General features: G+C 43.0%; 1 protein-coding gene and 1 long non-coding RNA gene across 2 annotated transcripts in view; one reads left to right on the forward strand and one right to left on the reverse strand.

Annotated features, from left to right (window-relative positions):
• The window catches only part of SNTG2 (syntrophin gamma 2), a 350,315-nt gene that overhangs the window by 127,188 nt on the left and 199,330 nt on the right, over positions 1-23,797 (forward strand). The window contains exons 3-4 of the mRNA XM_017514037.2: positions 7,307-7,363; positions 7,465-7,522. Of these exons, the coding sequence (XP_017369526.1) occupies positions 7,307-7,363; positions 7,465-7,522 (115 nt within the window). The remainder of the gene's footprint in view (positions 1-7,306; positions 7,364-7,464; positions 7,523-23,797) is intronic.
• LOC119468865 lies at positions 5,225-12,693 on the reverse strand. Its single transcript, XR_005197654.1, has 3 exons — positions 12,617-12,693; positions 12,335-12,342; positions 5,225-5,236 (listed from the first exon to the last, which is right to left on the reverse strand). It is a non-coding gene; the product is annotated as an uncharacterized LOC119468865 (long non-coding RNA).

Genomic DNA, 23,797 nt, shown 5'->3' on the forward strand with positions numbered 1-23,797 from the left:
AACTTTCAGTAACTAAAATCTTATAGCAAAGACAATTGCATAATCTGCCAAGCATTTTTTATTTTAATTTTATAATTTTCCACCCCTAGAAAATTTGAAGTGAGCAAACAGAACGCGATGCAATTATTAATATTTATTATATGCCAACATAGCATCAGATTGCTCCAGATCTCTCTACTTTATTAAAAGCGTGAAGTGTGCGTTCACAGCTGGGGCCTGCCTGCCTCCTCACCGGCCTATCTACTGATACATTTACGTTTTTACATTCTTCCTTCATATGCATTTTTCCACAGACAACATCTTTGTGTATGTGTTTTTCAATTGTAGGTGAATGGGATGCAATTAGGTGCTCATTTTGCAAACATGCAAAATGGATCTACGATGCATGGAGATAAAATCCGCTCCACATACTTAAATTCTACTTAGTCCATTCCTTTAAGGACTCTAAGCTGTTACAGGAACTGTCCAAAGTTGGTAAGTTTTCTGCACATTCTTAGTTGGATGTAAGTCCCCGCTTTCTATAAACTTATAGAAACTTTCTATAAGTTTATAGAAAAAGTTACAATTTTCTATAAACTTCTAATTCTCCCCCCAAGGAAAATTTATATTTTCAATATTGCCAACACATTTATTTTAATAAGCCTTACTTGCCATGATGCACACATTCTCTAGAAATTAATTTTGCGCACATGTGTGGTGTGTTCTTGCTATCAACTGTGAATCCTCAAGGGTCTGCAGCAAACTCGATTCTTGCCTCCTAGGAGGAAGGAATTGGGTTGAGGACAGAAAGAGGTTTAAGGCAGAGGGAGAGACTGAGGCCAGTTTTAGAGCAAGAGTGAAAGCTTATTAAAGTTTTAGAGCAGGAACGAAAGGGAGTAAAGGGGACTTGTAAGAGGGCCAGGTGGGTAACGTGAGTGATGCAGTGCCCCGTCCAGCCCTGGGCTTGCGCTTTTCTCCGCTGCCTGGCACGGTTCCGGGGTTGCAGCCGTCCTTCCCCGCTCCTTCCTTTGGGGCAGGCTGTCTGCATGTGCAGTGGCCTGCCAGCATCTGGGAGGGGCCGTGTGGACAGTGCGCTTACTGGAGTTGTGCACAGGTTCACTTGAGTCGTTTTCCCTTACTAGTTGAGTGTTCCCGGAGGAAAGTCATGGACCAGCTAAACACCGCCCTTCTGTCTGGAAGTTTGTGTGCTGGAGGCCCCTCGCCCACCTCCTGAGATCTTATCTGGAAGCTGCTGATCACCAGCTTTAGGTGTTTTCTATCTACTGGGAGATGGCCTTTCCTTGGTACTGGCTGTGCCCAATTATCATTTTAGAGAGAAAGTTTAGCCATCACCTGATGGTCGCCTGACATTCTGGGGTTGGGGGTCTGTCGCCTGCCCTGCTGGTGTCTGCTGTTTGTGCCTGTTGTGAAGAGCAAAGTGGAAGGCTAATGACAGGCCCCTTAGCACCCATGACTAATCACGGTGGGTGCCCAGGTGTGGAAAGGCAGCTGACATGGAGAGATGCCCCTGCTCCTCATCACTGGCCCAGATAGTGCAGGCCAGGCTGATCAGGAAAGCTGCCAGCCTCAGTTCCCTGGACCATTTGGGACAGCTCCCCTCGAAAGCCAGGCCCATCAGCACAGGGGCCGGCGGAAGAGAGCTAAGGGTAGAAAAGGCCTTGAAGTGAATTCAGAGGAGGAGAGCTTCTTCAGGTTCCCCTCCTATACCCATCAGGGATTTAGGCAGAGGATCCAGATGGACCAGAGACTCCGAGGCCACCCTGGAAGCTAATTCAGAGGGGAAGAGCTTCTTCAAGTTCCCCTCCTGCACCCATCAGGGATCTAGGCAGAGGATCCAGATGGACCAGAGACTCCGAGGCCAGGATGCAAACATTGTAAGGTCATGGTGGCCAGGGGCCTGGTTCCTGACTGCAGCTCCCACAGAGACCCCAGGGCACTGTCCCCGCATCAGGTCGGGGCTGGGGGGCTGCTCCCCCACAACGCTGGCCAAGGATGGCCTGTTCCATTTCCTGGGCTGTGCTCAGACCTGAAGAAACTCATACTTGGGGCTTTGAGTGTGAGAAGCCAGATCCAACTACTCAAGAAAGTAGAATATTACGGAATCATTTAATTTTTAAAATTTAGGAGTTATATACTTTTTAAAACTCTAATCCCATTATACTGAAATCCTTCTATTAGGGATTTAACATCCAAATTAGGCAAATATGCACAAGGCTTTTCAAATAACTCTTAGTTTGAAATCATTGTATCCAGACATTTCAAGAAATAGTTTACTTATTTCAGATAGCAAATGCAGGTTCCCTCATCCATTTAGAAAACTTTATTTGAATTATTTTTAAAAAGTGGAGAGAGATTCAAGTAGCCCATTCTGAAAGATACCTTATAGAGTGTTTGCTAAAGCAAAGGGAATGTCCAGCTCTGTGGAAGACACAATGGTTCGTTCTTTGATACCCCCCATCACGGAGCCCCAGGGCGAAGTCTGTTAGCACATTGGTTCCTGAAATAAAATTCTACAAGTATGTTTGAAAGTATCTTCATGTGTGGGTGCAAAGTAGAAACTTCAGAATTTTTTTTTCTATAAACTTCTGATTTTTAAAATTTAACTTTCAAATCTTTCAATTATACAAAAAACAACAAACAAAACACCTTATTTTCTATGTCCCTGACCTTTCCCGCATCTCCATTCTCTTCTTACAAGAGTGAGGCCCAGGTCCCTGTGAGGAGGAAGACCCCCAGGGAAGGGCAGGGGAGGGACTTGGACCCAGGGAGAGAGCAGGGGAATTAGCACTCCACGCTGTCCTGTCCTCACCACAAGAAGGGTTTTGAGCTGAACAAACCTGGGGGCAGGGCCCTGGCTGGTGGCCACGGCAGGCGTGCAGCGTTTCACTTGCGGAACTGATTGAAATCTTTCTGGAAATTGCAGTATTCAAATCTGAACATGAGCTTGCAGCAATAACAAATTTAAATTCATTGTTAAGTCCACAGTTTGAATATCTGAAGTAGAAGGTGAGACCCATTCAAACATGTAATTCAATAATAAATTGAAGAACGATGTTTTAGAAGACCAGGGTAAGAAATCTGATCTTAAGTACCCCAAAACCACTTTTTATGTTTCATGAAAAGTATGTAATTGATAAGAGTTATCTGTGTCCTAGAAAAAAACTCCTTAAAATATGTGGTCAGAAGATAATGTGGAGATAGCTGTGTCCTATTATTAACATAATGATAACTGCTACCAAGATGTGAACATTAATTAAATGTCAAAACATAGTTTGGGATTAAATTATAAAATGCAGACTATTTTCTGAAAAAATTTATCTGATATGCTTGTGAAAACAAAAGCAGGGTTGAATTTGAAAATAACTTGTTGAACAATTACCTTAGATTCCAACCTCGGTTCTCTAGAGGTTTCATGATACATTCGATTGTATTGTGAATTTGTTTGTTTGGTGAGTTCCCGGAGCCCCTGAACATGGAAAGTGAAAAGGCCGAGATTATGGGGGAGTGCATTGAATAGGGGAGTCAGGCTATAAATTAGATTTATAATTAGATGTATAATGAGCCTCCGGGCACCTCACTACCCACACCTGCGTGTGTGTCCTTGACTTTAAGGGTTATGTGCTGGGAGATGAATGAAACAGTGCACTGTTTTGGCTGTGTTAGAAATGCCTTTTGATGACACTTGTTTGTCTAAACAGAGCGCTATAGAAATGCTTAAATTAAAATGATTGGATTAACTATGGGGTCATAAAATAATTAGGATACAGGAGGCAGGATGGCATCAGCCGGACTGCCGTGTGGAAAGTTCCAGTTAAAAGCCGCAGAAGTTTTCCCATTTACTTTTTATAATCCAGTAAGTTTTATAAATCTCGTTTTGAAAATTGTTAACACTGTAGAGCCGTGATAACTGTATAATGTCCATTTATAGGAGCGTGGAAGTGCAAATTGCCTGAGCCTTTTCTCTCAACTTTGACGCACTAGGGTCCTTGGTGTTGAATGAGGTGGTTAAAGTATCAACTTTTCATGGATAAATCTAACCATCTCGGTGTTTTGTTAAACCTGATGATTTATAACGTGCTTTCCACAGTGATCTTCCTTGACTCCTGCCGAGGCAGCTTGGGCTCCACGTTGACAAAGAACGGAAGGTGGGCTGGCTTGGACAGCAGGGACTCCAGCCGCACAGTTCCGGGAGGGGGCAGTCCCTCTTCCAGGTGCATTGCATTTGGCCCGGGCAAGGGCAGGCTTCCTGGTGTGTCCTCATGAGGTAGAGAGAGCAAGGCGGGGGTGGGGAGAGAAACAGCAAGAAACAGACAGAGAGAGCGCCATCCCTGTCGTCTTTTCCTGTTCCTTTAAGGACGCCAACCCTGTCAGACAGGACCCACCAGAATCACCTCATCCGACCTTAGTTACCTCCTAAAGGCCCTGCCTCGCATGCAGTCACACTGGGGGTGAGGACTTCAACATGGAATTGAGGGGTCACTGTCCCATTCACAGCACTTCCCATTACGGCTCCTGGTACAGTCCTGACTTTCCAGATGCAGAAACTCAATTGTAGAGAGATTTAGAGACCTAAATGGCTAGTTCGAACTTACACAGAAAGGGACATTTTAGGAGAGTGCACAAAGCAGAAATTAAATAAACATTGTTCTGGCCTAGCCCCAGTCATAGAGAATAAGCTCTTCAAGTTCTGATAAACAAATACTTATGTTGGTTGTTTATGTTCCAATTTTTTCTTACCTATCTTAAGAACATTAGTCCAGATTTTACCACAGGTGATCAGTTACTTGATATTTTCTTTGTAATATCAAGGATATTTTAGGATATTTTGGGATATCTTCCTGACATCTATAAGTGAGTCAAATGACAACTTCGAAATGTCATTATTTGGCAGTCTGTCGAGGCAGAAGCTAACTTGTTTCGTCTCAAAATGAATTTTCCCTCATCTTATACTTGCTTACTTGCCTGAGTTTCAAATGCTTACATTAATGGGTAAAATTTTAAAATGTTATTGAGCATTTTCAGAAATTCTATACAGAGAGGCCTCTAGTTACTATGATGTAGATAATTCAGTTTTCAATCTCTGTTGCACAGAAAAGTTCTTAGAAATGTGAGGCCGTTCACTGTCACACAGAGGAGCAGCTAGTAGGTGGGTGCCTTTCTCCCCACTCCCTTTCTTGGCCATGAACCCTGCAGAGTTCAGCATCTACTGAGGGAGTGAGTGAGTCCCCCCTCTTTTCTGCAGTTCGCACTCACTGTGAGACACATTCTGGCAAAGTCACCCGTCCACACGTTGAGGAGGAAAATGATATGCTTCCCACATGCGGGAGTAACTCCCTCTCCCTCCTTAATAGAGGATATCCTTGGAAACCCTCTAGCTGCACAGTGGAATTTATTCATTCATCTTTCCTGAACTGTAACTAATAGAAATTATACATACAGGGTATGCTCTCATATGCATATACATTGTGAAATCACACGTACATCACCTCTGACAGCGACCTTTGTTTTTTGTGGTGAGGACACATAAGGTTTATTCTCTTAGCAGACTTCAAGGAAACATGGCGTTATTAACCATAGTCACCCTGCTTTCCACTAGAGCCCAGAACTTGTCACCTTACAGCTGAAATGTGGCTCCCTTTGGCCTGCATCTCCGCCCCACCACCCCAAAACCTAGTAGCCACGGCTCTACTCTCTGCTTTGAGGTCGATATTCTTAGATCCCACATGCAGGAGAGACCTTTGGATTTGTCTGTCTGTACCTGGCTTATTCTGCTCAGCACAATGTCCTCCAGGTTCTCATGTTGTCACAGATGTCAGGATTTCCTTCCCTACGGCTGAATGATGTCCCGTTTGGTGTGTCTACCGCATCTGCTGTCTTTTCTCACCTATCCATATCTTGGCTGTTGTCAGTAATGCTTTGATGAGAGGTTGAAGAGCCTGTCCATTGGCGCAGTGTGTCTGGGAAGCATTCGTGGCATTGCTGGTAAATACTGAGAATGTGGATGCTGTAAGAACCCACGGTATGGACTTCCCAGGAATGGCTCTGACTTTGCTGCTCATAGCATATGGAATCCAGCCTGACCAAGAAAAAGCCAAAATGATCACTCTCTAGCAAATACCCTGAAATACAGCTCTTTTTCTGTGTATAATTATTTTTGTCAGTTAAAAATATTACATGCGCAAAAGAGATCAAAATAGTAAAATTTCCAATTAAGGTATTGTTTTCTGTGTCCCCATAGACACACTTCAGTGGAGGTATATTTGCTCCAATTCTTAGTTTCTTTCCTTTAGGTTTATAAAGTGTTCACCCCTAAGAAGGATACCCGTGGTGCCCCAGGCTGCGGAAGCGCTCACAGCGGCCTTCCTGCACCTGCAGTGCTGGCTGGCGGGGGCTCCTGGGTCCCCCCTTCTGTGTGGGCTCTGCCACCATCTTCAGTGTCCTTGCTTTGCACAAAAGTCTCCTTTCAGAGCCATTCAGTCTGAACATGCTTATGTTTTCCCTTAGAACTCAAAGAATGCCATTTCCTTTTTTCCTGTAGTGTCTTTTGGAGGTAAAAGCACGCTTTGGCCACTGCCCATCTACCCCAGGCCGCCTCTGTGTGCCCCCTCAGAGTGGGCGCTAGTCACCTGTGTCTACCTGAAGTCGCTAACAGGTGCATTCATCAGATTAGACCACAGCAAAACATTTGTGCGTGGCTTAATGCCCAAGAGATTTGGAGATTTTTACCATTTCAGTATCCAGTTGGGGCCTATTGTGCTTTTAGCTTTTTATCACAACCTACCTTTAAATAACCCAGGCACCTGTGGTCAGAGGATGTGAAAACACTGTTCATTCATGAGTTACTGTTGGTTAAAGATTGTTCTCAACATGACTCACTTTAGCAGAGTGGCACAGTGAAGAGGGAGCCGGTGCTGGGGCTGGCGGGAAGAGACAGGTTTCCAACAGAACTGAGTGTTCCTCTCTGCTTCCTTTCACCGCCTTGGAGAAGGTGGGAACCTCGCTTCTTCTCGGAACCCCATTCCTCACAAACAAAATACAGATGAGGTGACAGCTGTGCAGGGACTCTCCCTGGATTGCAGACAATGCATGGAACAGGGCCTGCTCTTTATCACTCACTTTGTTTTCACATGTGCAGTACCACAGATTAAAGATTTAAAATAATGTCATTACTGTCATATTTAGCCAACATTGCTTTGGAAATATAATTTAACAAGTATTTGGGCTTAAGTGAAGAATTTATTTTGAATTCGTTTTCTGATCGAGCATTTTAACCTAAAGTTGGTTTGTTTTCTGAAATTTTTTAAAGCACAGAACTGTTACACTTCGCAGGCGGCCAGCAGGTGGCTTGGGCCTGAGTATAAAGGTATGGAAATGTTTTTCTGCATTCCCGCTTTTTGCATTTGAAGAACTTTCCGAGTCTGGATCATGATAACCACGTTTCCTTCTGTTGGCTTTGTCTTTCAGGGAGGTGCTGAGCACAACGTTCCCGTCGTCATATCAAAAATAATCAAAGGCCAAGCAGGTAAAAACAGACAAAATGACCTGTGTATGCATTGCAGCCATTTGTCAGATAACGAAGTACTGAAAATGATAATTAATTGAGCAGACATTTGTTTTGCTGAATTACCCAAACTCCCATTTTATTTTGTAGCTGTATCTCGGTTCAAAGGGTGCTTCTCATGCCCTGAGCCGAGGCTGCCCTTTTTAACCTCTGCTGATCCTTCCAGCCCTTAAGAGAGACAATAATTCTCTGTTTGATATATCAGGTTATCCTCTAAAGATATTGATGATTCAGGGGTTTGAACACTGACTTTAAGGTATGTTAAAAATTGAGGATAATTAAGTGTAGACGGAGAAGTCCATGGCATTCGCGAAGCATCTGACACACAAGCCTCTGGGCATGAGAAGATAAGGCACCTGTTGCAGGAGCAGCGGACCCTCAGGCAGGGCTGGAACCATGTCCTTTCTGCACCTGGCAGCTGCTGGTACTGCAGTGACTGCCACTTCAATCCATGAAACGAAATGTTGGCTTTGCGAAGAATCACAAGAAGAACTGACATTTACAGGGAAAGGGTACCATGTGTAGAATCCAAAAGTGAGGGTCGGACTTGTGGCCACACATCTCACTATTGGGCAGATTGTTTCTCGTAAAATTAGATTTTGAACATAAGCCCCGCATTAAACTGCACGCATCCATCTGCTTGTCAGGAGGATTCTGAGTCCCTGTGGCCAGCTTCCTCCCAGCTGGTCCCGCAGCTCCTGGGTGTGCAGATTCAGGCCACTTCTCCCCGTTCTCTAGAGCAAGGGACAGCCAGACATATGGTCCGTGTGGGGGTGATTACATCATGTCCTTGGAGCCTGCAGGGGAACAGGAAGTACCACAGGGAGCAAGCAAGGCCCAGTGGCCTGGTGACCTCATGCACCTCACATCGAAAGTGCAGCCACTGCAGGGGACCACAGCTGTGTGCCTGGAGGTAACATGCTTCTCTCCACACACTGCCAGAAATGTGGAGGTTTCAGGTAAAGAGTGCAGGATAGGCTCATACTTTTTCTCAAAAGTTCTTACTCATTTCACCCAATTTTACCCAAACCGTAAGCCCGGGATGCAGGCAGAGTGCCCTGAAGAGGCCGGAGGTCCCAGACTGGGGATGCCTTGACCACGAGCCCTCTGAAGGTGGGTGCAGTGAGGGCAGTGGAAGGTCAGGTCAGCAGTGCGCGGTGTAGGAGATCACGTTCTGCTGCAGAGATTGTCTCAGCGGGATGTGAACTCCCCACAGCACCTCTGCATGTGTTCTCAGGGAAGAGAGGTTTCCATAGATTCATTTGCCATGAAATTTGCATCCGGGTGAAGATTCTTTTTCACCAAAAGGACATTCAGGAGTCAGATCAACACATTTTTCTCCTTTTTGAGCAAGCTTACAAACTTGCCTTTAAACATGCAGCATATGGGATTCCATTTAATCAGGAATTAGGGACCAGTGAGCCCCTAAACCCGGCTGCAGCCTCAGCCTCAGAGGCAGCAGGCACCGTCTGGAAGGAAACCTTCGTTGTCTGTAGGCTAAGAGAGAACTCCAGGGTACAGGGCACTCCCAGCAGCGTTTTCCTGGGAACACCTAGGAGTTTCAGTTTTTTATTTTTTATCTTACTTTAGGCTCTGGTGTGCATGTGCAGATCATGCAGGATTGTTGCATAGGTACATACATGGCAAGGTGGATTGCTGCCTCCTTCCTCCCGTCACCTATATCTGGCATTTCTCCCCATGCTATCCCTCCCTATCCTCCCCACCCGGCGTTGTGCCTCCCCTAGACCCCCCAAACAGTGTATGATACTCTCCTACTTGTGTCCATGTGTTCTCATTGTTCGACACCCGCCTATGAGTGAGAATATGCAGTGTTTGATTTTCTGTTCCTGTGTCGCTTTGCTGAGAATGATGGTTTCCAGATTCATCCATGTTTCTACAAAGGACAGAAACTCTTTGTTTTTTATGGCTGCATAGTATACCATGGTGTATATGTACCACATTTTTCTTGTCTAGTCTATCATCGATGGACATTTGGGTTAGTTCCAGGTCTTTGTTATTGTAAACAGTGCCACAATGAACATATGTGTGCATGTCTTTATAATAGAATGATTTATAATCCTTTGGATATATACCCAGTAATGGGATTGCTGGGTCAAATGGAATTTCATTTCTAGATCCTTCAGAAGTTGCCACACTGTCTTCCACAATGGTTGAACTAATTTACACTCCCACCAACAGTGTAAAAGTGTTCCTATTTCTCCACATCCTCTCCAGCATCTGTTGTCTCCAGATTTTTTAACGATCGCCATTCTAACTGGTGTGAGATGGTATCTCAATGTGGTTTTGATTTGCATTTCTCTAATGACCAGTGATGATGAGCATTTTTTCATGTGTTTGTTAGCCTCATACATGTCTTCTTTTGAAAAGTGTCCGTTCATATCCTTCTCCCACTTTTGAATGGGTTTGTTTGTTTTTTTCTTTTAAATTTATTTTAGCTCTTTGTAGATTCTGTATATTAGCCCTTTTTCAGATGGGTAGATGGCAAAAATTTTTTCCATTCCATTATTTGCCAGTTCACTCTAATGATTGTTTCGTTTGCTTTGCAGAAGCCTTTAGGTTTAATTAGATCTCATTTGTCTATTTTGGCTTTTGTTGCCAGTGCTTTTGGTGTTTTAGTCATGAAGTCCTTGCCTATGCCTATGTCCTGAACGGTTTTGCCTAGGTTTTCTTCTAGGGTTTTTATGGTGTTAGGTCTTATGTTTAAATCCTTAATCCATCTGGAGTTAATTTTAGTGTAAGGTGTCAGGAACGGATCTAGTTTCCGCTTTCTGTACATGGCTAGCCAGTTTTCCAAACACCATTTATTAAACAGGGAATCCTTTCCCCATTGCTTGTTTTTGTCAGGTTTGTCAAAGATCAGACTGGTTGTAGATGTGTGGTGTTGCTTCTGAGGCCTCTGTTCTGATCCATTGGTCTATATCTCTGTTTTGGTACCAGTACCATGCTGTTTTGATTACTGTAGCCTTGTAGTATAGTTTGAAGTCAGGTAGCATGATGCTTCTAGCTTTGTTCTTTTTGCTTAGGATTGTCTTGGCTATGTGAGCTCTTTTTTTGGTTACATATGAAGTTTAAAGTGTTTTTTTCCAGTTCTGTGAAGAAGGTCATTGGTAGCTTGATGGAGATAGCATTGAATCTATAGATTACTTTGGGCAGTATGGACATTTTCACAATATTGATTCTTCCTATCCATGAGCATGGAATGTTTTTCCATCTGTTTGTGTCCTATTTCCTTGAGCAGTGGTTTGTAGTTCTCCTTGAAGAGGTCCTTTACATCCTTTGTTAGTTGTATTCCTAGGTATTTTATTCTCTTGGTAGCAATTGTGAATGGCAGTTCGCTCTTGATTTGGCTCTCTTTTAGTCTGTTGTTGGTGTATAGGAATGCTTGTGATTTTTGCACATTGGTTTTGTATCCTGAGACTTTGCTGAAGTTGCTTATCAGTTTCAGGAGATTTTGGGCTGAGTCGATGGGGTCTTCTAAATATTCAATCATGTTGTCTGCAAATAGAGACAAATAGACTTCCTCCTTTCCTATTTGAATATCCTTTATTTCTTTTTCTTGCCTGATTGCTTTGACCAGAACTTCCAATACTATATTGAATAGCAGTGGTGAGAGAAGGCATCCTTGTCTGCTGCCAGATTTCAAAGGGAATGCTTCCAGTTTTTGCCCATTCAGTATGATATTGGCTGTGGGTTTGTCAGAAATTGCTTTTATTATTTTGTGATACGTTCCATCGATTCCTAGCTTATTGAGGGTTTTTAGCATAAAGGGCTGTTGAATTTTATCGAAGGCCTTCACTGCATCTATTGAGATAATCATGTTTTTTTGTCTTTGGTTCTGTTTATGTGATGGATTATGTTTATAGATTTATGTATGTTGAACATACATAAATAGCCTTGCATCCCTGGGATGAAGCCTACTTGATTGTGATGGATACGCTTTTTGATATGCTCTTGCAATCAGTTTGCTAGTATTTTATTGAAGATTTTTGCATCAATGTTCATCATGGATATTGGCCTGAAGTTTTCTTTTCTTGTTGAGTCTCTGCCGGGTTTTGGTATCAAGATAATGCTGGTCTCATAAAATGAGTTAGGGAGGATTCCCCCTTTTTGGATTGTTTGGAATAATTTCAGAAAGGTTGGTACCAGCTCCTCTTTGTATGTCTGGTAGAATTCGGCTGTGAACACATCTGGACCTGGCTTTTTTTGATTGGTAGGCTATTAATTGCTGCCTCAGCTTCAGCCCTTGTTATTAGTCTATTCAGGGATTCAACTTCTTCCTGGTTTAGTCTTGGGAGGGTGCAAGTATCCAGGAATTTATCCATTTCTTCCAGGTTTACTGGTTTGTGTGCATAGAGTTGTTTGTAGTAATCTCTGATGGTAGTTTGTATTTCTGTGGAATTGGTGGTGATATCCCCTTATTGCTTTTAATTGCATCTATTTGATTCTTCTCTCCTTTCTTTTTTATTAGTCAGGTTAGTAGTCAATTTTGTTGATCTTTTCAAAAAACCAGCTCCTAGATTTATTGATTTTTGTGAAGGGATTTTTGTGTCTCTATCTCCTTCAGTTCTCTCTAATCTTAGTTATTTCTTGTCTTCTGCTAGCTTTTGAGTTTTTTTTTATTTTGCTCCTCGAGCTCTTTCAATTTTTATGATAGGGTGTTGATTTTAGATCTTTCCTTGCTTCTCGTGTGGGCATTTATTGCTATAAATTTTCCTCTAGACACTGCTTTAAATGCAAGCCCACAGACCCCACCCCGCCCCCTTGCAGGATGCTGCGGGTGTGGGGAGGGGTGCAAGGGTCTCCTACTTATTCTACACCTCCCAAGTCTCTTCACCATGCCCGACTAGAGTCAAGCTCAACAGGGTCTTCTTTCCCGCAGATTCTGCCAAGCCCATTCCCTTCGCAGTGGTTTCCCTGGACAGTAGGTAGGGACAGTGGGAATCTCATTCTTCTATTCATGCGCGTCACTAATCAGATGACGAGGCATTTGGCTACCTTAAGAGAGTCATAGTTACTCCCGCCGTTTACCCATACTTCATTGAATTTCTTCACTTTGACATTCAGAGCACTGGGCAGAAATCACATCACGTCAACACCTGCCACGGTCCTTCACCAGACTTTCAGTTTTATAAGAAATACTGTGTTCATTATAATGAAGATAACAGGAAAAGAGAGAGAGCTCTACAGGTCTCTGAATGAAAAGATAATTCTTTTTGGGTTTTTTGTTTTGTTTTGTTTCTTGCTCCCTCCCCCGACCCCCCACGATGGAGTCTTGCTGTGATGCCCAGGCAGGAGTGCAGTGGCAAGATCTCGGCTCTCTGCAGCCTCCGCCTCCCAGGTTCAAGTGATTCTCCTGCCTCAGTATCTGGGGTCATAGCTGCCTGCCACCACCCCCAGCTAATTTTTGTGTTATGAGTAGAGACTCACCATGTTGGCCGGGCTGGTCTCAAACTCCTGACCTTAGGTGATCTGCCTGCCTCAGCCTCCCGAAGTGCTGGGATTACAGGCATGAGCCACCATGCCTGGCCTCTTTTTGAAGGTTTTTGGAGCTTTAGGAACATTATGATTCAATTGGACTACAATATTTTGTTGTATATGTTATATCAAGTGTTGCAGTTGTGGTATTGACCAGCTTCACAGAGCCCAGTGCTTTGGCACATATAAAGCAGATTCCACAAGGAGCCGTGGGTCCACTGCTGCTGTGTCGGGCACGGCCAGTTCCTGCTGCACCCCAAAGCCATGTGGCCGGCTGATGGTCATTGGGAAGAAGGCATGGCCCAACGCAGCTCTGTTCCTCTCATCTTTGCAAACATTTTCAGTTATTTTCATTAGTGGGTTTTGTTGTTGTTGTTGTTAATTGGTGGATATGATGAAAAGTCTCAGAAAAGAGAATAGAGAGTAAGGTTAGCCAACAGGTAATTTTCAGTAAACGATTTTTATGGTCAATTCAGAAAGAAAATCTATTTTACCTGGAGGAGGAGAAACAGGTCAAAAAGGCCACCCTCCCTAGAGTGTGAGTATGAACCTTGGCTGTAGCCCATGCACCCTCTTCAGCCAGCACCCCTGCCTCGAGCAGCCAAGGCCTGGTGGATGTGGTCAGGAGAAACTGGGACCCAGGAGATACCCAACAGCCTGTAGACCATGCTGATGCAGTTCTCTTCAGACACTGCAAGCTTCACAAGTAACTCCAGCGTGGGAGCCCCAGTGGGAGGTCCCCACGCTCCTCCCGGGCCTGCCCTCAGGCTTGCAGTCCAGACCCTTTGCGGATTTCCTACCTGGAGCCTGGACTGCCCGTCCCTGCTGCCCCCTGGTCCTGCCAGCTCGCCTGTCTCCATCCTCAGTGACCCAGGCCCACGACCTCAGCACACAGTTGGGGATGAACTCATCTGGCTGCTCCCTGCACCTGCCTCTCCCCACGGGGATCCATTTCATCGGCTGTGCCAGAGTTAGTGTTTTCTAGACACATTTATATCCTCATTGTGTGCACATTCAGTAACAAAGTCCTGGCAATGAATTGTGAGTTTTTAGGCATCCGGAGCTTGGTGTCATTTATTTTATCTCTTCCATATAAAACACAGAACGAGTATTTTACAGGCAAGCAGATCCTCTGTGTTGTCCTGAGTGTCTGTGTTAAACTGACACGGGATTCTGGCCTCAGGATGAGGGGAGTGCAGGAGGTACTGTGGGGGGTGCCAGAGCCCTGGAGAGCATCCCTCTCCCCACAGCACACGGAGTCACCAGCTGAGTCAGGAGGCAGACAGAGCCAACCCGGGGGATGAACTAGAGCCAGCAACACCTGCGGACGCTGAGAGAAGCTGTCGCATTCCCCCACATTTTAGAACCTCTTCTGCGTGAGCAGGTACGCAGTCATCCCAAGGTGATTAAAGGCCAGACAGGTGGGATCAGCTCCCCAGCTCTCTTTCTCCAGGGATGCTAGAGCAGCCAGGTAGGCCGAGGTTTCATCTCGCTGTATTTTAAGAATGAGGCAGTTGTAAGATGTTAGATTAAAGCAAAATGTAAAATTATTAATCTGCTTATTTATCTGTGAGTTTCTATCATATTTAACAACAACTTCTATGGATAAGACCCCTCTGGGGCCGTCAGCAGAGACCACGGCACGACTCTGCCATTGCAGAGCTTGTAGACAACTGGGTGGGCCGTGAACATGTGCACGATGTGTTTGCAGGTAATCACGCTCCTGTGAAGTGAGCAAGAGCATGGCAGGGAGGAGATGGGGTACAGGGTGCTGTGTTTTGTAACGTGGTTAATGATTTTATCCTGTGAGCGAGAGGGAGTCAGCTGAAGTTTGTCTAAAATTAGAGTGATTGGGGTAGCTTCCTGTGTAAGAAAACTCACCCTGGCTGTTCTAAGAGACTGTGTTCCAGGAAGCAGGGAGGAAGGCGGAGAGCCAGTGCCATATGCGGGAGGGGCTGCCATGCTCTGCCCTTCTGGAATTTTGGTGAATTTGTAGACAGGTGGCCAGAGGCTGGATGTCCCTGGGGGTCCCACGTCCCATGTTGCTGAAGGGTGGGCTGTGTGCCTGAGAGGAAGGAGGGCTCGTGCCAGGTCCAGGCTCTCATTTAGCCTCAGCACCAGCTGGGCTGATGGTACATTTAACGAAGTGGCCCACACAGGTACTGGGATGTTAAGTGAATATCAGAAGCAGATGTTCTGGAGGGCCGGGATCCCTGCTGCATTTCAGGGTGGATTTCAGGGCTGGCCAGCGGACCTGGGTGAAGCTCAGAGGACCCTATCAGGGTAAGAGAATGTTTAGAGAGGCATTTAAATTAAATGAATGGCACTGGGGTGGTTCTCCAGAGACTTGCTGTAGGCGGAGAGGAGAAGACGCCTGAGGCCTGAGTTAGGCGTGCGCAGCCCGAGGCTGGACAGTGGCTGGACGTCACAGTGAAGTCAGGCAGCTGGCTCGGCTCACTTGTCCCTTCAGTTCTTCATGAAGTGGCTCCTGAGAGGATGAATTGCCTCAGCAGCTTTCTGGAGCATGACAGAGTCAGAGGTTCTGATGGCACCGTTCAGATGCAGCCCAGTGTGCAGGATTACACGCCCCGGAGCCCCATGCTCCAGTCCCTCTAACGTGGAGACCTTCAGACCTCTCATCACAGGGACTCGGTCTTCACAGGTCCACGTCTTGGGTGTGGAGAGGCCGAGAGGTCTAGCTAGGTCTGAGAATCTCCTCAGTGCAGATTAAGGGTTGAGCAATGTGTCTAAGGTTATTTAATACCTGGTGAGATTGTATATTTTGGGGGAGATCTATAATTATTTTTATTGTGTTTAATGAGAAATTTATTAATATTATATTTGAAAATGAAATGTAATTTTTCTTGCGCATCAAATATCACATATTTTAATTCCTTCAATTTATTAACCTTTCAAGTAACGATTATAAATTTCTACAAATGATCCATTTGATGATTTTAAGCTTCATAAACTCTGGACAAAACCTCCGCACGTGCTGTGATTGTAGGTGTGCAGGCATAGATTTGGTCATTCAGTTAACATGCTGCAGACCCCTGCGTGCTAAGCACTGTCCTCTGTGCTAGAGAAGCGAAAAAAAGACTGATTTCTTGCTTTCAGAGAATGTACCTTATAGTGGGAGGAGATAAACAATAAGCAAAGATACAAAGAAGTTACGGTGTGTCATTACGGATAAGACTAAGGAGAAAAATACAGCCACATTTTTGCTAATACTTTGTTTCAGGCATTCATGATATGACCTTTAACTACACTATGAGATGCTGCGATTTTCATTCCCATTTTACAGATGAGGACACTGAGACAAAGGCACATTAAAGATATTGCATGCACAGGGACACCCATGCAAATGACTGAGCTGGGGTGTGACCCCAAGACCCATCCCTGGGTCCTCATAGGTGCTGTCCCTCTTTGGAACATTTGTAAAGAGCAGTGCAGCATGGTTACGGCGTTTCTACGTTGATTCTTTACTTTTCTACATTCCTCAGGTTATTGCTTTATGTTGTTGTTGCCTAGGGTTGAGTAATGTAATTTTGATACTTCCTGGTGCAGTAATAGTGAAATCATTAAAGCAGAAAAAGAAAAAGCAGTCTCTTTTCAGGCCAGCTGAGTGACAGTCTCTGTGCTATTGATGCCTGGGTTATTTGATTACTGACAGGAGATTTGATTAGTTCTCTCAGGATAATTTAAAAATAAACACTTTGTATCGAGCTTTCTTTTTATAGTTGAACTTCTTTTGTCAGGTCAATAGACTTTTAATGTGCACATGTTTACCTAAGTTTTAGGTTTCTGCACGTATGTTCCTCAGGGGAGAAACTCACTTGTCAGCCGGGCCTGCGTGTCACTTTGTCAGTGTGTATGGCCTGGGGGTGCTGGCACTGTGAAAACCTGGGGACTCTGTTCCAGGAGAGGCTGTGTGTGCTGTGAAATCCTCAGCTGTTGTGGTTTGAGTGAACAGGACTTGCTCATCTCACTGAACGAGAAATCCAGCTGTCTGATGTGGTTTTCTCCCAGTATCTTCCCATCCTCCTGCGGCACCATCCTTAGCTTGTGGGTTTTATCCTCATGTTCCTTGCCTTATATTTGCAAAATGGTGGCTGTATTTCAAGATAACGTATCTTTGTTTTAGGTAGGAAAGAAGGGAAATGGGGCACCAGCCCCGAAGAAGCGCTATGGTTCCATCTCCAGGAAGGAAAGTGTTCACAGTTTTCCTTCATTTCTGTCTCACCCACCAGAACCAGACCCGAGTCCACCCTCAGAAAGGCTGAGGGAACAAGTTCTTGATGAGTTGTTTGAGGACCTTCTGCCACCCTCTTAGTTAGTTAGGGGAATGAGGGCTTCCTTTCGCTGAGAGCCATGCACTTGCCCTCTGCTGAACCGTGGGAACCGGCCGGGCTCTGCTGCGAGGCTGGGAGGGCTGGGGGTGGCCCCACTTGCCTTTTGCCATTGCCAGCTGTGCTGTGCAAGGCCCTGGCTGGGGTTTGTTTCTGTCCGTGGTTTCAGGCATCTGCTGCAGGACTTACAGCTTAGATATGGTGGCTGCCACGTGTGGTTCTGTGTGAGGTGCACCTTAGCTGCTTAGACATGGCATCCTTCACATCTTCATTCACCGCTTCAGTGAGGTGTGTGCCCCTGCCAAGCCCCACATGCCAGGAGCCACATGCGAGCTCCTTCACAGCCTCCTCAGCAGCTGGTCACCAAAAAGTCTATTTTAATACCTAAAATCACCATGGGCGATGGGATTTGACCCATTCTATACATAGATTTTATGAGGATTGGATCACTCTGAGCGTGGTTCAGTACCAAGGATGCCGGGCTCCTGCTTACTCTCCCTCTGATGAGATTCTTCTCCAGGACTCAGCTGCCCCGTCCCAGAAACCATCCATGACTCCATTGCTTCCAGAAAAGCCATTGTCCAGGCCGGGCTTTCGAGCTCACCTCAGCGTCCTGTGTCCTGCAGCCACACTTGCCTCGGCCCTGCTCTGATGCAGGCACACAATGCCCAGCCTCTGCCCTCACCTGGAAGTCGGCCTCCCCCACATGTCACAGTGGGTTAGAACACACACCTGGCGGCCCCGCCTCTGAGGTTCTCACCTTGTTCCTTGGTAATAGTGGACGCGTGCTGTCATTCAGGTGCTTGGTGTGGAGAGCTGTGTGCACGTCTTCATCCTGACATGTCATGCTTTTGGAAAGTAAAGGCAACCTGGCCAAGTCCCCTAAGCCCCTTTTATTCCTCATCATGGTGGCTTGCCCTCAGTGATCACCTAGTTTATACTTAATAACATGAGGAAGAATGAAGCCCTCCTCTGTGATTGGATGGAATTTACATGTGGTGTTCCCAACATGACAAAACCTTCGAAACCAAGCTGGACTGCAGGTAACACACAGAGGGGATGAGGAGAACCACATGATAAAAAGGGTCATGGAGGTTAGGTACGCCATCTGCATAGGAATTCCTGACACTGATATTTTGTCACAAGAAAATAACTTCCATTTTCACTGGATCTTCATAAAAACCATATGAAATGGACAAGAGATCCATGATTATTCACATTTCTTAGGGCAGCAGATAAACAGAGGAGTAATGAGTTGTCCAGTTTTACTCAGCTAACAAGGGCTAGTAAAGTGTCCTTTACTTACACACTTAGATTTTTCCCTCAAAATCCAGTTCTTCCTGCTGTAGCATATCATCTCATTGGCTACAAATAAAATTCAGTCACAGCCACAGTTTAATTCCATTTAATTAAATAAATGGTAATAAATAATGTAATAATAAATCATGTTTCTGTAAGAGCTTGAATAGGCTTGGGCCGTATAGCTCATTTGATGTGTATCTTCAAGAGACAAATGAGACAATGAGAAAATACCCAGAAAATTGCAACAGAAAGGAAGGGGTGTGTTGTCCCAGAAAGCAAGGCAAGGTGAACGAGAGCCCTTCAGTCATTCTTCTGCGGAGCATTTATTGTTCAGTACTGGGAAGTGTCATCAGCTGAAGGGTGTGTTCTCACATGGAGGCCACCTGAACTATAGTGGCGTGTCAAGTTGGACATGAGGCTCACTGTTACTCATAAAGTTGTTGACACACTTACACAGAACGACGAACCTTCTACTACTAGCACAAACAGTTAGACAAGAAAAAATAAAAGGCATCCAAATCAGAAAGGGAGAAATAAAGTTATCTGTTTGCAGATGGCATGATTCTGTATATAAAAACCCCAAGGATTCCACAGAAAAACTGTTAGAACCAATGATTAAATTCAGTAAAGTTTCAGCATACAAAATTAATATGTAAAAGTCAATAGCATTGTTATACACAAATAATAGTTTAAATCAAGAAAACAATCCCATTTATTAATACAAGCACCAGAAAAAGTAAAGTATTTAGCAGTAAATATAACCAAGGAGATAAAAGACCTGTACAATGAAAGCTATAAAATATTGGTGAAGACAGTTCAAAACATTGAAGAAGATACAAACAAATGGAAAGATATTTTGAGCTCATGGATCAAAATAATATTGCTAAAATACATATGAGTCAAAGTGATATGTAGATTTCATGTAATCCCTATCAAAACCCAATGACATTTTTCACAGAAACAGAAAAAATTCAGATATTCATATGGAATCACAAAAGACCCTGAATGGCGAAACAGTTCTAAGAAAAAAAAAAAAGTTGCAGGCACCACAGTTTCTGATGTAAAGTTATATTACTATAGTAATCAAAACAATATGGTGTTGGTATGAAAAACAGACACATACAGCAGTGGAGTGGAATAGACAGCCCAGAAGTGAATCTAAACAGATAAGTTCAACTAATTTTGGACAAGGGCATCCAGAGGATACAATGCAGGACGGATACTCTTTTCAATACATGCTACTGGGAAAACGACTTCCACATGTGAAGGAGTTAAATTGTACCCTTACCTTACACCATACAGGAAATCAGATCAGAAACCGTAAAACTTCTAGAAGAGAACACTGGAGAAGAGCTCCTCGACACTGGCCTTGGCAATAATTTCTTGGCTGTCACACCACAAGCTCAGACTACAAAAGCAAAAATAGATAAACTACATCAAACTGAAAAGTTACTGCACAGCAGAGAAAACAAGACTGCAGCCTATGGATTGGGAAAGTATATTTGCAAAACATCTATCTGGTAAGAGGTAATTTATGAAGAATTAATTCAAGTTAATAGGGAAAGAACAAGTAACCCAATTACAAATGTGCAAGGCAGATACAGAAAGACAAGTGCCACATGCTGTCACTTATATATGGAATCTAAATTGAGCTCATGGAAGCAGAGAGTAGAATGGTGGTTACAGAGGCTGGGCACTGGAGAACAGGGAGACAGTGGTCAGAGGCCACAGACTCTCAGTTATGCAGGAGGAGTATATTTTTTAAGTTCTATTGCACATTGTGGCAAAGATAGCTTTTTAATAGGTTATTGTACATTTCAGAATTGCTAAGAAAATTACCTTAAGTGTTTTCATTATAAAAATATGAAGTATTTGAGGTCATAGATATGTTAACCAGCTTGGTTTCATTATCCCACATTGCATTCATAAATCATAACATTTTTACCCTGTAAATTTATATGATTATAAATTGTCAGTTACCATTTGAAAATATATAGGATGGACTATTTTTCAGTCTTTAAGAAGGAGGAGGTCCTGCCCTTTCTCACACCAGGGATGAACCTGGAGGATGCTATGCCAGGGGAAACAAGCCAGACATTAAAGGGAAATGCCACATGACCTCACTTCTGTGTGGTCAAACTTGCAGAGGAGGAAAATGAAACAGTCGTCACCAGCAGTGGGGAGATGGGAGTGGGGTAGAATGAGGAGCTGTAGGTCAGAGGATACAAAGCAGTACACAAATAGGTGAGCAAGTCTAGAGGTTCAGTGCCCAGCATGAGGACTAAAGGTCACACAATCATACTGTGTTGGGGATTTCTGCTACATTTTAGCTGCTCTTGACACACACAGACACGCAAACAAAATAAAACAAAAATATGGATACCCAGGTGAGATGATGGATATGTTAATTTGCCTTACTATGGTAACCTTTTTACTATCTATGACATGTTTTTGTATGCCTTAAACAGACACACTTATTATTAAAAAAAATGGCAACAAAAATCTACTGGACATCCACAGGACATTCACAATTTGAATCAACACCAGCATTAACCTTCAAATTATGTTAAATATTTTTTTATTTAGAAGTCTTCATTTTAATATGCTAAATATTAAGCTACTATAGCTACTAAAGTCTGGTTACTCGAGAGATTTCTTGCATAGCACGTATATTTCACAATGCTAAAACTGTGTTCATTTCTTCATTCATGAACTTTATTATGAAGTAGAGTTTTTTTTTTTATCCTTTATAAGTCGAGAGTGTGTGACAGGAAACTGAGCTTTTCCCTCCTTTCTCCCTCCTGTCCTCCTCTTGCTTCTTCCCTCTCCCTCCTTTCCTTTGCTTTCAGAGCACCCATGCATTTGTGCATATTTTTATTTGTATCCTTCTTAGGTTTGAAGTTTACTGTTTTCCTCTAATATCTTGGTGTTAGTCATTCAAAACCCTTAATAACCTACCATACCTCCAAAACAGAAATTTTTTTAAGATGAATTATTGTAAGTCTAAATCACAGAAGGAAAGACTCATCTGGCACCCTTTAGATGGACATGCTACCTTTCTTTTCTTGCAGATTTACAATAAGTAAATGTCAGCTGTTTTAATATTGATGTGCGTTTTGCTTAATTTATTCTCAATTGAGAAACTTTTTCTTTCTTGTGGCAAAAAGTAACACATTAGATCAGTTAGTAAATTTCAGAATAGGATGTGATATAATAAATGACAGAAGTAGACATTAGGGTGTGGCCTGCAGGGATAGGATGAAGCTGTGTTTTTGGTTTTTTTAAATTAACACAATTGTACATGTTTGTGGGGTACATAAGGATGCTTCAATACATACAGTGTATAGTGCTCAGGTCAGGGTAATTATCATTTTCATCATCTCCAACATTTGTCATTTCTTTATGTTGGGAACATTCAGTATACTCTTTTCTAGCTATTTGAAAATATGCAACATATTATTGCTAACTGTCATCATTCTGCAGTGCTATAGAACACTAGAAGTATTCCTCCTATCTGGCTCAACTTCCACATATGAGTGAGAACGTGCGGTGTTTAAATTCCTGGGCCTGGCTGACTTTGCTTAAAGTCCTGTCCTTCAGGTTCACCCATGCAGCCACAAATGGCAGCATTTCAATCTCTGTGTGGCTGAATATACTCCATTGTGTGTATGCACCACGTTGTCTTTACGCATTCACCTGTTGCGGGACACTTAGGTTTGTTCCATATCTTGACTATTGCAACTATTGCAAATTAACCTGGGGTGCAGATATATCTTTGACATACTGTTTTTCTTTCCTTTGGTTAAATGCTAGTGGTGGGATTGCCAGATCATATGGTAACTCTATTTTTATTTTTTTTCTGAGAAACCTCTGTACTGTTTTTCATGGTGGCTATACCAGTTTACATTATCACCAACAGTACGTGAGTTTCCTTTTCACTGCACCCTCACCAACATTTGTCATTTTTTGGGCCTATTTAGTAATAACCATTCTAACAGGGGTAAGATAATATCTTATTGTGGTTTTTATTTGCATTGCCCTGATGATTAGTGATCTTAAGCATTTTTTCATATATTTAGTCATTTGTCTTCTTTTGAGAAATGTCTATTCAGATCATATGCCTATTTTTCAGTAGGATTATTTGTTTTCATTATTGAAAGATTTGAGTTCTTTGTATACTCTGATATTTATCCTTTGTTAGATAAATAGTTTAAATATATTTGCTCCCTTTTTGTAGCTTTTCTCTTCACTCTGTTGTTTCCTTTGCTGTACATAACCTTTTTAGTTTGATATATCCCTTTGTTTATTTTTGCTTTTGTTATCTGTGTTTTTGAGGTCTTATTCATACAGTTTTTTCTCAGACCAGTGTCCCGAACCATTGCCTCTATATTTTTCATCTAGCAGTTTTATAGTTTTGGGTCTTACATTTAGATCTTTGATCCATTTTGAGTTGATTTTTTATACAAAGTGAGAGATGAGGGTCCAGTTTCATTCTTCTTCAAGTGAATAGCCAGTTCTCCCAGTACCATTTATTGAAGAAAAAATTTCTCAATGTATGTTCTTGAAGTCTTTGTAAAAAATCAGTTGTCTATAGATATATGGATTAATTTCAGGGATACCTACCTTGTTTGATTGGTCTACCTGTTTTTTGCCTGTACCATGCTGTTTTGTTTACTATAACTTTGTAATATAATTTTAAGTCAGGAATTGTAATGTTTCCAACTTTATTCTTTTTTCTCACGATTGCTTTGGCTACTTGGGACCTCATGTGGTTCTGCGTAAATTTTAGGATTTTCTTTTTTATTTCTTTGAAGAATGTTATTGGTATTTTTCTAAGGGTTTGTATTTAATTTTTAGATCACTTTGGGGAGTATGGTCATGTTAACAGTCTTGATTTTTCAAGTCCATGAACATTGTATGTCATTTCTTTGTGTCATCCTCAAATTTTTCTGTCAGTGTTTTATAGTTTTCCTTTTAGGGATCTTTCATATACTTGGTTAAATTTATTCCAAGATATATATATATATATATATGTATGTGTGTGTGTGCGTGTGTGTGTGTGTGTATTGTAAATGGGATTGGTTTATTT

Source organism: Cebus imitator, unplaced genomic scaffold, assembly GCF_001604975.1.
Source record: "Cebus imitator isolate Cc_AM_T3 unplaced genomic scaffold, Cebus_imitator-1.0 Scaffold512, whole genome shotgun sequence".
NCBI lineage: Eukaryota > Metazoa > Chordata > Mammalia > Primates > Cebidae > Cebus > Cebus imitator.